Genomic DNA, 16615 nt, shown 5'->3' with positions numbered 1-16615 from the left:
CTTCTCCACCACCGACTCCGAGATCACCGAAATGGCGGACGAGCGCCAGAGCGAGATGTCTGACTTAATGGACGATGAGGCGTTTGTGGACGACACCAGCTCCGACGCTGGCACAGAGGAGGGCTCAGACATCTTCAGCGATGGCCAGGACCCCTTCTACGACCGCTCCCCCTGGTTCATCCTGGTGGGAAGGTTGGTGACTGGCGTCCTCCATACACAAGCTGGGACAGGAGAGTGGGTGGAGCAAAGATGTAGATGCAAATGTAGAGTAAAGTGAAAAAATAAATTGTAAGAAAGTGTAGGTAATAAAACAAGAATCAAGAAATCAAGAAAAACATCCTCCAAATAAAGGATAGTCAATGAATTCATGATGTTGACAGATGGATAGACAGAGGTCAGTAAAGAGATGTAGACATAATTATTTTACATTTGCAGTAGCTGGAAAATCAGAATCATAAAAGCTGTGGAAATGCAGCAAGTGTACGTGTTATTAATTATCAGTGAAGCCCTCCCTGCTGAAGGAATAAATCCAGAATCAGATCATGTATTCATAGCAGCTTTACAGAGATAAATTGGACCAGTTTTGAATTTAATGTGATTAGTCATACTTCTCTGCTCATAGGCCTTCTTTTTATGAGTTGCTTTTCATTTAAACTCAACCCCCCCCCCACCCAAAAAAAAGAGAAAAAGCCACCATCCATTTCTCCGCCTACTCCCAGCGTGATGTCTCATCCCCCGCCACCATCACAGCGCTGACTGTATTAACTCCCATCTGTGTGTGAAGTTACATGTATTTGCTGTGTCTAAGTTAATTAGCTGTCTGTCATTTTATGTTTTTTTAACCTTTTTGTGAGATTTTTGGTTTCTTTGATTACATTGTGTTTATATTTGTTTTATAATTTTGTTTGTTTTAACATTTTGTGATATATTGTAGGAAACATTAACTCAGTTGCTAGTTGACATAATCATACTTGTGTCTATTTTAAGTTGATGTCAGGATGAGGTTCTGTTCTTCAGCAGCAGTTGAAATGACAGAATATTCGGTATGGAGGTTAGAGCATCAGCGGTGTAAAAACCATATCTTAGAAATAAACACTGCTAATCTCAAAATACAGAGGACAGATCAATGCAGGCTTCAAGCCAGCCAGACTCTGCAACAGTCGTAGCTCGGAAACCTGCGTCACCATGACTTCAGAGATTTTGCAGATTGATATCTCTCCCCCGCCTTGGCCTTGAGTCTCCCAGCACAGGGAGGGAGGGCTGGCAGAGAAAGAGTAGGTCACCAGGGGTGCAGCGAGACAAATTAAGTCCCACAAAACAAAATGTCAGTGAGTGTGTGAGTGAGAGACCAACATCACCATAACACGACACAATAAACCACTCTTTTACAGCCTTTACTGCTGCATCCCGGGCGATCTGTCATCACCCCTGTCACGCAGTTTAAAAATAAAGTGGATGGTTTAAGCTGCTGCTGATTTCAGTGCCTTGAAGCATATATGGTTTTATGTTCAATTTTCTGTCTTTCTTTCTTTTCTTTTTTTTTCTTTTTTTTTGCGTGTCCTTTAACATAATTGTCACTAATATTTGACCGTATGTTATTGTAGTGATTAATATATGCTAAACAGTGGAAATGAAATTTGTCAATTTGTAGATAATGTAACGCAGAAAACTGTCTCTATGTGGCTGCAGATGTTTTTAATGAGTGGATTGTTTGCTTTTAGGTAGTTAGATGCAACAGATATATAACAGGCGCATACAGTATACGGCCATAAATACAATGTCAATGTTTCCTGGATGTGAAGACTGCAGCAGCTGCACCAATGTCAGGTTCTCACGTTTCTGTCCTCGTTTTTTTTCCTCTCAGAGCTTTCGTGTACCTGAGCAACCTGCTGTATCCCGTACCGCTGGTTCACCGTGTTGCCATAGTAACAGAGAAGGGCGCGGTGCGTGGTTTCCTGCGCGTGGGGGTCCAGGCTATTGCTGGTGAGTAATTAATGAGATTCTCTAATGAGCAAGAGCGTCAGGCGCCTTTATACACAGGTTTTATCCTGCTAATCACTAATTAGTGCGTTGATGATATTTCTCAAGTGTCTTACAGAGTTTGGAAAAGCAAAGTCTTGTGAAGGAGGCCGTTTATCTTAGTGATTTGTCAAACTCTCAGATAAATAATATGGTTGTTATGTGTAGTGGAGCGGTTAAAAAGCATACTTACTGCCACTTACTGTGTATCAGTTCCATGTATTTGTGCCATGTAATGTCAGATTTCATCTCTATCACAGCCTTTTTGAAATTTTGATACCAAAATATGTTTTACTCAAACCAGATAATGAGATGAATAAATGATTCTAACTGTAAAAACATTTTGAAGGACCCTTCAAACAACCAATCTGGTGGCAAAAAGAAAATTCCTTCAGCGTTTTGGTGTATTCCCTTTGATGTGCATGTAATAGATGCTGATAAGACGATGGTTTGTCTCTTTGTAGCTGACGAGGAAGCTCCAGACTATGGGTCAGGAGTTAGACAGTCAGGAACTGCCAAGATTTCCTTTGATGATGAGTACTTCAAAAAGGTAAGCCCTGAGTCAGATGAGGAGTTTCAAACTTAAGAGAATACCTTTCCTGTGTGTGTGAGAGACGGTGGGCGTATAATATTTGGGTTAAAACAAGAAGTCAGCAGAGGAAGTTGTGTTTTCTCAGAGTTTCATGCTGTTTCTTATTTCTTATTTATTCCCTACAAGTAAATTTAAGGAATAGTGAATAGGATTAGGAGTTAGTGTTACATCAATAAGACACAAATGCCTTCACACAGGTGGAGGTTTGATCGTTCTGTTTTCTCCCTACCAGCTTTATGCTAATGTTTTCCTCCCTCTACTTCTTTTCGTCCAATCAGAACGACTTCCCCTCCACAGTTATGACCCGCTCTGGCTTGTCCCTGGAAGAGCTGCGCATTGTGGAGGGTCAGGGTCAGAGTTCAGAGGTCATCACACCCTCGGAGGAGCTCAACAGAATCAATGACATGGGTACGGCTGCCAGACCTTCACCTCTGTACTCATAAATTTCAACCTCTCAGCCCCGGTGGGGCTTGGCAGATGGCCCTGTTGAATGTTTAGTTATGGAAATGAGACTGATGCAGTTTTTCTTGCTTTGTGGAGGAATGTGTACAAAGGCTGTTTGAGGGGAATCTGCTCTACAAATCACTGGTTTGATCATGTGCAGAGACCGGTGATTGTATTTTGCAGAGCCTAGAATTCACGTGCAGATTGGAAAGCACAGTCACCAGGCAGGTGCAGATGTAGGTCATTTTCGATACTTAGCAGCACAAGTCCTCCTAACCCCACCCCTGTGGCGTTTTTTCAGACCTCAAGCTGGGCAACATCCCCGAGTCCAAACTGAGTCTTGGTGACGATCTGGTAGGGCAGCTGGAGGTGGGCAGCATCTTCACCTTCCGTGTCACTGTGCTGCAGGCCAGCGGTATCCTGCCTGAGTATGCCGACATCTTCTGCCAATTCAAGTGAGTTCATTGTACTCAAAATACAAGTTTGTGGCAACATGAATCACAATATTAAATCTTAACAGTTGTATGCACCCCATGGGGTATCTTCTATCCAGAGTAGTGATATTGTACATAAAGTAATATTTGCATATATAAGTGTCAGTACAACAACAAACTGCCAAAGTAAGGACCAAATTCAAGATACTGGTATAGAGCATTAATATAATAAATCAAGATAGACTTGCATGAAATGTTTTTCATTATCGTACATTTTAGATGAATTTGCAGGTTAACACCACTCTCTTAAATGTCTGACACGTGATCATCTCCTCAGTTTCCTGCATCGTCATGACGAGGCTTTTTCCACGGAGCCTCTAAAGAACACAGGCAAAGGAGCTCCTCTGGGCTTTTTCCATGTTCAGAATGTGAGTGTATTCACACACAGATAATGATACACACTCAAGCTGTAACTTACCAACTTTATGTTAATTAATTCTGACAAACGCTTTGTGTTTTGGGGGTTTTTTTCGAGCAGATTTCGGTGGAGGTCACAGAATCCTTTATTGAGTACATCAAGACCAAGCCCATTGTGTTCGAAGTGTTCGGCCATTACCAGCAGCACCCGCTGCATTATCATGGTCAGGACCTGATCAGGTGGGTGGAAAGAAAAAAGTTCTTCTATGGGGATTTATGTTCTCTTATAAAATCTTATAAATGCAGGGATAATTCATACATGGGCACCAGATTTAGTCAGAATTGGGGTTTGGTTGCATCTAACTCAAATTCATATCAATATTCTTTATACCATAAGTGTTTCTCTAACATTCTGTTTTACCCCAACAGTCCTCCAACACCATCAAGAAAGTACTACCCTATTCCCATGCCTCTGTCTAAACCAGGTAAGATTTGTAATGTTATCGCACCATATGTGCAAACAGCAATATCTTTTGCTCCTGTCACCATCATTTCAGCATATTTCTTGTGTTTGTTATGGTTATATAAGCATGCCTCATATTTGCTTCCACTTTTCTTTCATTTCTCGCTTCCTTCGGATTTTTTTTTTTTTGTCTCATATTTAATCACTCTCCCACCATCCGTAATCCTCTTACCCAACTCTGTCCTCCCCTCCTCCACATATTCTTTTTCACACATCCCTCCCAATCTTTCTCACCATTTGTACATTGTCACATTATTGCAAACCCAGACCATGCCCGTAAGATAGAGTTGGTCCGTTACTTGATGAGTGGCTATGTGAACGGCAAGGTGCTGGACACGCTGTCCGAGCACGCCAACGCCCTGGCCTCCTCCGCTGTGGCCAGTCTGGACGATGAGGCTGATCAGCTCTCTCACTTCCCCTTCCTCCCAGTACCCAACGAGCCTGTGTTTATCATTCCCAGGCACCATGGTTGGTACAGCGGACAGTGTAGTAGCTCATTGACCAGGCATTAGATGCACCTGGGTTGTAGTGATTAGACTAGTGCTGTGCTTTGCCCTTGTGTTGCTCTGTGCCTGCAGGCAGCGGCACGATAAAGCTCTGCAGTGGTTCTGTGTGCTGCACCTTGCTGCAGGTCTATTTAGGTCCAGTCAGCTCAGACCAACCTTCCCCCTGTCGCTTCCACAATGGCCTGAGCTGACACCTTGAGGCAAATCCGCTGCATGTGCTGAATCTGAAGCCAAATAACGAAATGAGCATTTATCATAATCATAGAAAATCACTGACATAGTCTTCATAGCATAAGCCAGACTCCAGAGGCTTAAGCCTTTATAGGTTCAGCTATAGTCCAATTATGGTAGTTTTCATGTGGAATAATGTTGATTTCAGGCATATTGAACATAAATGAATGTAGCTTTGTGCCTGAGAGAGTAGCCTGCTGTAACAGGAACATAATCCTAATGTGTTAGACAGCAGGGAGCTGTCTGTGGTGGTGTAATCTGTGATTTAGCTCCTCATAACACCTTAGTATGTTCAGCTGTTGGGTTTGAATATAGTGTATGTGTATGCCTGTATGTCTGCTACAGTAATGGCTTGATGTCTACGATCAACGGTGTGTTCGTATAACATATCCAGCTTCCACTTTCCCCAGGTTAAATTCCAGTCATTTTAACTTAATGTGTGTTTGTGTCAGTTCCAGCCACCAAGTTGAACACCATCACCAAGTCCAACCTGGGTGGGTGTGTCAGCAAGTACGACCTGCTTGTCTGGTTTGAGATCAGCGAGCTTGAGCCCACTGGAGAGTGAGTGTCTACATATTATGCATGTTATATCCATAATTAGCAATGAGTATAATATCTATACAGTCGACATTAAAGGTCCAGTGTGTAAAATGGGGGTAAAACTGTGACATCCAGCGTTCAGATTCTAGATTACAGTGCTCACTCGCTTGCTCACACTCTTCGTTGGTTTATTAATGAACTCAAGACTCGAGTCAGAAGACCCTTGCTCTATGTATATATAAAAGAATAATTATAAGGCTACGAAAACCTAACAAATTTTATTTTATAGCAATTATACACTGATACAAATATATTCATGGGTAGTATATTCAGATTTTGCCAATAAAACCTTGCCAATTATTACACTCTGGACCTTTAAGCAAATTCAGCAAAAGAAAAAAAATATATGCTTTAAAAAGTTATTTAACGTATTATAATACAAAAGGAAAATATGACAAAAAATATTCAAAGGCAATGAAAAGATGGAAATGTATATAGTGATTAAGACATAATGAACACTGAACCTCCATGTAGCATCAGGAGTCATATCTACAATGACTAAAAAACACCTCTGCAAAATATGTCCCCAGATATCAGAGCCTTTTAGAACATGGCCGCAATCGCAGTAAAAACCAAACGGGGTAATAAAGAAAGAAAGCTGCTAGTTTTAGTTTTGTCAGCCTGAGTAGAAAACACATCTGAGGTTTTTCTACCTCAGGCATGTTTTAGCAGCAGAGAAACAGTTTGACCTTGAATTATACTCCTGTCTTTAGTTACCATTTGTCAAACAGTGGATGTAATTCATCCTGTGAATCCTCGTGAAGAATACCACGAGGTATGGTGATGTAAGTCCCCAGGCTCAGTGTGACCTTCCTCCCCCGAACAGGTACATCCCGGCTGTCGTGGATCACAGCGGAGGACTGCCCTGCCATGGCACTTACCTCCTGCACCAGGTAGTACCCATTGGTCACTGTTTCTTTAAAATCAATTTTACGCTGTGGAGAGATTCTGACTTGATCTTCCTCCTGTGAATGATATTTTTTCTTTAGAAGCTTCATTTTTTTTTCTTGATGTGTCTACTCTAATCCCCAAACTCCTGTCATCTTTGCTGTAGGGAATCCAGCGAAGGATCACAGTGACTCTCATCCATGAGAAGGGTAGCGAGCTCCATTGGAAGGACGTCCGTGAGCTGGTTGTGGGTGAGCAGTCTTCCCACAGGGATTACTAGTCCTACCTTTCACCAGACACAAAAGACTGCCTTGAGCAAGGAGTCACTCCCCTACTCTCTCCCCCCACATTTCCAGTCACTCTTTATAAGGAAAATACAGGCATAAGCTTTTAAAATCTTAAATCAGACCAACACTGTCCTCACTGCTGAAAGGAATTAGTAGAAACACTTCACAAGGCAGCACTGAAAATACTTTGCACAGTTTCCTCAGTCATGATTTCAGGAATAGCATCTGTTTGGCCTGAGGCCTCCTCTGCCTCTAAGCAGTTTATACTGTAGCTGTAGCTGATGGACCAAATAATTACATTTCACAATTTAGACTGTGAGCTGCTGACATTCTTATCCAGAGAGGCTCATGAGGGAGCAGCCATGTGCTCAGAGTCTTACTGCTGGACACTCTGACAACATAGCTGTTGATGGGCAAACTGGCTTTTAAAGCACTCATGACGACAGGACGCTGACGTGCTGTGCTGCTCTGTGTCCCACAAGGTCGGATCAGGAACAAAGCTGAAGTGGACGACAGTGCCGCTGATGCCGTCCTGTCCCTCAACATCATCTCTGCCAAGAACATCAAGTCATCCCACAACTCCAACAGGTAGCTGAAACGCTCACAAGCTTCAACTGTACTCAGTGATAAACAGAATATATTTATTGTGTGTGCAAGTCTGTGGATTTGTTGGCGCTCAGCGAAGATTTGCTGCAGACAGTGCACTTATTCTGCTTGATTCTCAGCACCTCCCGTGATGATTGAGGATAATCTGTTTTTAAACCAATGTGGCAAATGCGAAATAGAATAATTTCCTCCTGTGATGCTATCTTCTTGAAACCAGTTGCTGTTTACCAACAGTACATGGGAATATCCCCGTAGATGTGTATGTGTCCATGTCTTTATATTTGCTGAAGGTGCATTGCATGACCATTTCCATTTTCACTGCTGTTAAGTTGCTCCATTGTCTCATGCCTGACTGTTTGTGCTTCTCTCTTATTTTTTTCTATGCACTCTCTTTTTTCCTCCTGCTGCGGCCGGACTCATGATTGTGCTCAGGCTTTCTATTGATAAGGATATTGATAGGTACCAGTGATCAGAGAACATAGGGCTCTTTCTCTGAAAGAACCTTATGCTTCTCTTTTAGCCCTTTAGATCCGTAGAAATAAGTTCTCCACAGTTTGTGTTTTTTGTTGGCACATTGCATTAAGTCTGTCTTTATTTCCACATATTTAGAACCTGGACTAAAATCCCATCCCAAAATTGTTAGTGGATAAATAAAGGCAATCTTCAATGCAACTGTAACCCCTATTTTGTATTGTGATGTTGTGACTCTCACTCCAGTTCAAACCACAGTGTTTGTGGTTGTTGATTCTTTGGTCACACTCGGTTTCCAAATTAATGTTTTTCTCTCAGCTGTTATTCACTGCATCAGTCTGAACTCAATAACAACAACAACAACAACAAAAGGCCAAAGAGGCCCCATCAGGGCAGCTCTGTCTCTCAGTCTGTGGGTAAGAGTGCCCCCTACTGCCCAGGATGGGAACAGTGTAACCTCTTGAAAAAGCCTCACAGTCATCTGAGAAAACAAGCAAAGATCTACTCATAATTTGCCATAAACTATTGTATTTTCTTTTCACTCATGTACTCATGTACTCACTTATTAAGTAGTCTGATAATCCTCACATTGGTACCGCGAAGACAATTTTCGTTATCATAGCTTAAACATGACACGGTCGACATCTGGACCATATTGTGCATGCAGCCGTTCTGTGGTGTGTCAGCTGGCACAAAGCTTGCTGCACTCTCGTCACATTCCTAACACTCTGTTAACTACTGGAGCTCGTCCTCACGTTGTGTCTGTTGTCGAGGTCTCACCTCAGTGTGTTTCCTCTCATCCTGTCACGACGAGGGATAAGTGTGAGGGACACTTCAGTCACTGCCCCAGTGTTCACCGCCTAATCTGTCAGGGATGCACTCGTCATCAATAACAGAATATCTGACTCACTGGTTATTTCTGTGTTGTTTGGTCTCCTGGTAGTTTAACACTCGCTACTAGATCCACACAGATCCTACAAACTCTGTGACGCACTGACACTAATTCTGTAGATGTTAGATTAAATGTAAATCAATTTCTCTGTCATTTTTGCTGATGACTGTTTGTTTGTTTATTTCCATCAGGACTTTCTACCGCTTTGAAGCAGTGTGGGACAGCTCCCTGCACAACTCCCTCCTCCTAAACCGAGTCACTCCTTACGGAGAGAAGATCTACATGACTCTGTCTGCATATCTGGAGGTCAGTCACTGCTCCTACTGTGTTATTTGCATTTAGCACAATAGTTCACAGTGTTGGGTGTAATGTATTACTGCTGTCACTTCAGTGATTACATTAGTGACAGTGTTTCTTCATTTACATTGTGGAATCAGTTCCACATGAAGGAGGGTTACTGACTGTCAGTACTATGGATGCTGCCATCCTAACTTAACACTGAACACTGTAACAATTTCAAACATGTGTAACCGACTTTAAATGACAATTACTACATAAACATTGTTTGTATTTCACATGTCTCTTTGGAACACAGTGTTTTATTGCATTTTGTAACGTAAAAAAACATTTAAAAATGTATCAGTCCTGCACATTGCATAATGTTGCATGAGGTGCATTCCGCTCCCAATTTGTTTTCAACATACAGGTAATTAAAATGTAATATAAAAAGTAACAAGGAACTAGTTACTTTTCATAGGGAGTAATGGAGTAGTCTAATAAATTGTGAAACAATGAGTTATATGTGATATATATATATTTTTTTGGGAGTAACAACAACTTCATCACTGACTGTGATGACAACATATCAAACATACTCACTGTGTCTCTTCTCCACAGCTTGATCACTGTATCCAGCCTGCTATTATAACCAAAGACATCTGCATGGTCTTCTACTCCCGAGATGCAAAGATCTCCCCTCCCCGCTCCCTCAGGAACCTATTTGGGAGTGGTTACTCCAAAACACCTGACTGGTGAGACCTCACACGGACATACTTTGGCTATTTCCACCCCCAAATCCAAACATTTTACCTGAGCACACAGTTTACTTGAATATACCCTCCTCTGCTTCACCACAGCAACCGAGTCACGGGCATCTACGAGCTGAGCTTGTGCAAGATGTCTGACACTGGAAGCCCAGGTGAGAAAACTAATTCTCATTAAAACAGGCTGCTGGATTATTATGATTTCTCAGAGAACTTCGTCCTAATGAGGCTTTTGTCCCGAGCAGGGATGCAGAGGAGGAGGAGGAAGGTCCTGGACACATCAGTGGCTTATGTGCGTGGAGAGGAGAACTTGGCCGGATGGAGGCCCAGAGGGGACAGTCTCATCCTGGAGCACCAATGGGAGCTGGAGAAAATGGAGCAGCTGCATGAGGTGGGTCCAAAATACGCCAGTGTTATTTAAAAAAGAAAACCTCTTACAATGGAAACTTAACATTTACCGTTACCCCCCCGCCCCCCCTCATTTGTTCAGGTGGAGAAGACACGTCACCTCCTCCTGCTGAGAGAGAAGCTGGGAGAGGCGGCACCAGAGGGAACAGCTCCCACCACCAAGTCCCTGAGCGAGTCTCTATCCCCCAGCATGAGCTCCGACACCCTGTCCACCTCCACCTCCATCTCCTCACAGATCTCCAGCACCACCTTTGAAAGCGCCATCACGCCCAGCGAAAGCAGCGGCTACGACTCCACCGACATCGAGAGTCTGGTGGATCGTGAGAAGGAGCTGGCCACCAAGGTAAGAACAAAGTCTGTGTTATGAGATATGATTATTTACAGGTCCCTCCTCTGCTACGACGTGACCGACCTCCTCTTTGTTACGTTGCAGTGCCTGCGCCTCATGACACACACCTACAACAGTGAATACAACCAGCTGGTCAACAGCATCAGTGACTGCAAGGTGAGAAATCATAGAAGGAAATGTACTTACTACACATTGAACTTATGTCCTTTATATTTTAGTAGCTCAGTCCTGGTACATGACTGATACCTGACTACATTATGATATATTTCTATAGAGACTTACAGTAGCTTTAAAACTAGTTGTTGTGTAGTGTCGATTAGTACTACTTACCTAACAGCTACATGAATATCAGCCGTGCACCTCCTCTAAATAGTCTTGGAAAAGTCTTGGAAACTAAAACAGTGTGTTCAACATATATTTATTTGTATTTTTTCTCCAGCTGTCTGACATCTCGCCCATGGGACGGGATCCATCAGTGACCAGCTTCAGCAGCGCCACCCTCACCCCCTCCTCCACCTGTCCTTCTCTGTCTGGCTCCATGGACCAGAAGTAAAACTCTAATTATAAACATCTATAAGTGTTTGTGCAAAGTCAAGGTTATTGACAGTTTATCCTAATGTCAACTTGGTGTGTTTTGTCCCCAAGGACTCCAGAGAACAGCTCCCGTGCCTCCAGTCCCTCCTGCTCAGACTATGAAAACTTCCCGATGGTTCCCACTCTGGAGACTTCTTACCTAGCACGGGCTGGAAAGAACGAGTTCCTCAACTTGGAGCCTGATATTGAAGAAATGAGACCAGGGTGAGTGATGCCACCTCCTTCATCGCTGTGAGCAGTGATGCCATTTTGAAATGTCCATATGAGACACATTCTGTTTTATACTTCATACAGATTTTATGTGAATGGGTTTGAGCTGCTGAACCTGGATGTTTCAGATTCTTCTTCACAACAACAAACTGAAAAAAAAAACCTAATTTTTGAATGATCTCTTCTCATTTTTGTTCCTTGTTAGATCTGTTGTGTCCAAGAAAGGTTTCCTGAGCTTCATGGAGCCTCGCTCTAACTCATGGGTGAAGCACTTTGTAGTTGTGCGTCGGCCCTACGTCTTCATCTACAACAGTGACAAGGACCCGGTGGAGCGAGGCGTCCTCAACCTCTCAACAGCACAAGTGGAGTACAGTGAAGACCAGCAGTCCATGCTCAAGGTACGTTTTAAAAGAAAGAAATTACCTGTAATCCTGATCTCTAACCTAGACTGGTTTAACAGCTTTAACGGCACAAAAACTGAGAAACCCTTCCTCATTCACTTTATCAGCGAAAACATCCAGATTGACAATAGTTTACTGTTTTCTTATCAGACTCCTCACACTTTCGCCGTGTGCACGAAACATCGTGGAATCCTGCTGCAGGCCAACAACGAGAAAGACATGAACGACTGGCTGTACGCCTTTAATCCTCTGCTAGCAGGAACAATAAGGTAAACACACTCTTCTCCAAGGCTGCACTCGATAAGAATGAGCTCTGTGTCCTGCGCAGGTTTACACTCTGACCCCCCTGTCGTTCCCACAGATCTAAGCTGGCGAGGAGGCGCAGCGGCCTACTGAAGAACTGAGTGAGTGGAGCGGCACACAGGAAACCATGGCTTCCATTCTTTCTGCAAAGCCTTTGAACATACCAAGTGTTAACAATTATTAATCATTGTGATTCTTGACGGTTTTCTCTTGTAAGTAGACTTGTGGCTTAAGTCTCCTTTCATGCGACTAAAAGTTTCAGTTCCAGAGAAAATTTGCCTCCCCCCTCTCCCCCGGTAGCCCTCTGCCAACTTCGCTTTTGTCCTCTCTATTTCTCGCCACCCCCCTCCCCCAAACCTCCTCCTCAGCTTTTTGTGTTTTTTGTTTTTATGACAATGTTTGGGTCTAATTTTTCTTCTGCTTCGTTGTCATTCCCTAACTCCCTAACTAGTAGCATGTTGTAATAGTCTATTTGTGTGTGCACGATTCTTCAGAAACTGTTCTTTCTGGACACTAATTTTCAGTTTGCCAATCATCTGTAAAAATCGTCTCTATCAGTGTTATTTGTCTCCCGAGAAGAATTTTATTTTGTTTGATTATTGTTTTTTGTTTTTTTGTTTTGTTTTTTATAAATAAGCCCGCATGATAATTGCAGCAGTCCTCAGGAGAAGACCGGGTTTGCTTACTCAAAAAAGAAATAATAAATTAGATAACAACAGTAGAAACCATGAAGGGAAAATATAGATGTCCAAATGACATACAAGTTTACGCTCTGCCACAGAAAGCAGGGCTACCTTAACAACTGTTGCTGCTAATGAAATCATAGGTTTTTTCTTCACTATACGAGATCTGTATCAGGCCTCTTCCTAAAGTAGACTCTAGCTCCCCCTGTGCCGCCTCCTCAACCGCCTTTAGCATCAAAAATGTGAAAAATTAGTCAAGTTCCCAACTCAGCGAGACACGAGGGCAGCACTGGATTTCCACCGTCATCCACGTGATATTTAGATCCCACTTTTCAGTCCGTGTACATACACCAACTCCAGCTCCCCTCGATAGTGCCGTCAGTTAGTGAGTTATTACTTACAATCATGCATTTGTGTCAACATCAAAAAAATACACGCTAAATGAAGAAAATGGTGCAAAAAATACGCGATCAGTTCATATCTCAGCTGCGGAAAACATGGCGATGGATTGTTCCAGCAGGAGGAGATATTTGTCCCTGTGCTTTTGCTTTTCGAGCTCGAGAACAAAACAGGGTTTTTAAGGAGAGGAGGAGGAGTAAGAGGAGGAGGAAGATGCTCTAAAGGGAGAATATCATTTGTACATACAGTCTGTTCTGGGATCAGTGTGGTAGTTAATTCTCATTTAAGACATTCCTCTCAGCTCCTCGAGCTCTTAGCAGTTTTTCTTACACTATAACATGTTGAGCCTCAGACCTTGAGAGATACTCAGCACTTGCTAATATTTTATTTCACCATCGCAAATGTGTGATACTGAAGATAAAACGCAATTAAACCGGAGGAAGAAGGAAAACGGAGACTGAGGTTGCAGTGCCTCAGCCTTGACAACAGTAGTAACTGATGAAGCTACTAGCCTGTAGCCTGCAGGACAGATAATGATACAGTCTACCCCATGACTTCCCTCACTGTCACACCAGTGTGGGGTCAAACTTCTCTAAAGTGAAGTACTTACTGTTCAGAAGCACCCCAGCTTATCATGTCTTCATTTTCTATTTGTGTTCTTGAACTGGAACCTCTTAACTCATCTAACCTTCACTGGTTTGACATTGTGTTTTTTCTCTTTTTTTAACAATTAGCATTGTTGACTGTTTTTTTTTTCTATTATGCTTTTAATCATTCCACAGTGGCGTTTTATATAAAATGTAACTGAGGGCATTTATTTCTTGATTTGTAACCAACTTTATTGGTGTTTTTACCTTATTTTGCACATTAACACATATCTATAGCAAGTCTAGGGCAGATCACGCATGTTGAGTCCAGGGTCATTTCTGAGTATCAGGAACACTGATGAGAGCACATATCTAGGTTACACTGGACACCTAATTTCCAAAGGGTTTACTAGAAAGAAAGAAAGTGATGTTAAAGGGACGACATATACTCAAATGTTTTATTTCTGATATTGTTTATGAAAATATTTGCTCTGCACATTGTAAAGTGCACGGTGCAGGTACACTGTGTTACATTTGACATTTTTGGCGCCTCTGTTTCTAAAAAGTGGTAAAGCAGTGACAGATACAGATGGGCACTATAAACTCTGGCCAACCAACCAGTAGTGTGCCATCTGTATTGTATGAATGGCTAAGTGTGTTGAAGCAGAGGTACCCACTGCCTGTTACAAGTTTTAGTCAAGTAATTAGTGACCCACCTTCATCGTTTGCTTATGTAAAGACAGAAAACATGGACCTCAGAAGTTGGTTTGAATGAACAGAATGTCACTGACCCCGGGTCAGCCAGCCTGCAGGTCAGGGAAAGGAAAAACCTGTTGAATTGTCCCTGAGAGTATCATTTATCTGTCAAGGAGCTCACATCTAAAAACCATCTATGCACCGGTCACAGCTCTAAATGCAATGTACCTCACGTTACCCTCAGTGCACTCAACATGTTGGTATGAGTACATGTCAGAGCAAAGATTTTCACTTCAGTGACTAATTTGCAGAGGTATATTATTTTGGGATTGTGTATTTATTGTTTGCAATGTATATATTAGTTTGCAGCTCTTTGCACATATTAATAAAAGGTTCAACTAACTGATAAATAAAGTCTGTGCGGTTTAGTTGTTCTACTCAGAATGAACCAAATGATGGTCGTGGCAGCCTCTTCCAGTCTGAACTGGGAGAGAGTCGAATGTACTATGAGGTTGTGTGTTTTTCCATCATCAATAAAAAGAGAACTAAAATGTAACCCACTGCATCTCTTCAGGGCGGCTGAGTTACATTAGTGTTTCCTCTTTGTCAGAAAGTGGTTTTAGTGAAAGTCTGCTTTTGACTTGAAGAAAATACTCACTACTCATGCTCAGCCAGCCATCTGAATTCTAACAAAATAAAGGTGGTTTTTAACTCATTTTATTTTTTCTAATATCAGGGAATATAATACAAAGTAGCTAGTAGACATCTAAAATGACAGTATACTATTGTTTGTGCTGGTGTCTTGATTCACCTCACTTTTTCTTCCATTGATGCCTTTCAAACAAAACTAGCCATGATATTTTCCATCTTCCCCTCTGACAATTAATATCAGTTAACTACATTCCCTTTGGATTCGCTCACCACAAGGCAAAAAAAAAAAAGACTAACCATGCATTAACACTGTACATTATTTGTCAGACTGGTTTCATTTTCATACTTATTTTGTAAATATCTGTGTTGTATGGAGCTTGAATTAAAATGTAAATATGTTTACTGTATTTGTAATAATTATAATCCATTCGCTGTATAGCATAGATGTGTCATGCAGATATCCTAATTCTGTGTATGGTAATCTTGCACCATTGAACTGTTTAGTGAATGAGGCAACAATAAAAGTGCAAATTGTGCATTAGCAGAACAAGTTCCGCCTGTTTGTCTGCTCCTTTGTGCACAGCTCCATTTCCATCTTCCTGGTTGTGATAGATAATGTCAAATTATCAGAATTCTTCATAATTTTATATTTAATTTAGTAATTCTAATACGGATATCATTGCCCTATCTTGGTATTGAAAGTGTAGAAAGGAAATATTTTTTATTTATTTAGAATAAAGTTTCCATTTATATTCAAGTTCATACTTTTTTGGGTTAGGAAGTGTAATTTTGTAAACTGATAAAAAGATAAAAAGCCAACAAGGACTTTCCAATATTATTATTAATCTATTTTCTTTACATTGACAAACACAACAGCTCCATACCTTTTATCACAGTAATCTGGTTAAGCATAGAGTTGTATTTCCTGTGACCTGTCATAGGCTTCCAGTAATTAGATGAAGCATATTAACCTATGAAACTCCAAGATGTCTGGATATTTAATACCACTGCCAACGAGGAGTGATGCAGGCATTGTAATTTCTATGTAGCCTATTTATTGGGAGGAAAATATCTACTGGGCAAAAAAACGGAACAGGAAATCTATTTGTGGAGATTTAATGATGAATTACATTCTATAGCCGTGTCATATATAGCTATTGATTCTGAAGTAAAAGCAAAAGGAAAATATGCCAGTAATTTTCACTGATAACTTGGCCATTAATTATAATACTTGGGTGAAATGTGATGTTTTTATCACCACTTGGTGCTCACTTTGAACCTCAAGATAAACTAAATTTTAAAATGTCTTCAACATTAAATGAGATGACAAAATGAAAAAAGACATTAGCTGCCAAGATTAGGCCATTAAACGTAAATTCCT

General features: G+C 41.6%; 1 protein-coding gene across 2 annotated transcripts in view; it reads left to right on the top strand.

Moving 5' to 3' along the window:
- kif1b (kinesin family member 1B) overlaps positions 1–15755 on the top strand; it is a 57270-nt gene extending 41515 nt beyond the window's left edge. For both annotated transcript variants that reach the window (XM_083976121.1, XM_083976120.1), the window contains 22 exons: positions 1865–1983; positions 2484–2569; positions 2890–3019; positions 3357–3510; positions 3827–3917; positions 4028–4146; positions 4336–4391; positions 5619–5727; positions 6593–6659; positions 6821–6905; positions 7424–7529; positions 9102–9216; positions 9808–9941; positions 10047–10108; positions 10199–10344; positions 10444–10704; positions 10795–10866; positions 11150–11259; positions 11356–11508; positions 11720–11912; positions 12066–12184; positions 12277–15755. In XM_083976121.1, coding sequence (XP_083832247.1) covers positions 1865–1983; positions 2484–2569; positions 2890–3019; positions 3357–3510; positions 3827–3917; positions 4028–4146; positions 4336–4391; positions 5619–5727; positions 6593–6659; positions 6821–6905; positions 7424–7529; positions 9102–9216; positions 9808–9941; positions 10047–10108; positions 10199–10344; positions 10444–10704; positions 10795–10866; positions 11150–11259; positions 11356–11508; positions 11720–11912; positions 12066–12184; positions 12277–12319 — 2530 coding nt within the window. In that variant the 3' untranslated portion in view covers positions 12320–15755. The remainder of the gene's footprint in view (positions 1–1864; positions 1984–2483; positions 2570–2889; positions 3020–3356; positions 3511–3826; positions 3918–4027; positions 4147–4335; positions 4392–5618; positions 5728–6592; positions 6660–6820; positions 6906–7423; positions 7530–9101; positions 9217–9807; positions 9942–10046; positions 10109–10198; positions 10345–10443; positions 10705–10794; positions 10867–11149; positions 11260–11355; positions 11509–11719; positions 11913–12065; positions 12185–12276) is intronic.
- The last annotated feature ends 860 nt before the right edge of the window (positions 15756–16615 follow it).

This window comes from Trachurus trachurus, assembly GCF_905171665.1.
Source record: "Trachurus trachurus genome assembly, chromosome: 7".
NCBI lineage: Eukaryota > Metazoa > Chordata > Actinopteri > Carangiformes > Carangidae > Trachurus > Trachurus trachurus.
This window is presented reverse-complemented; position numbering and strand designations above follow the sequence as displayed.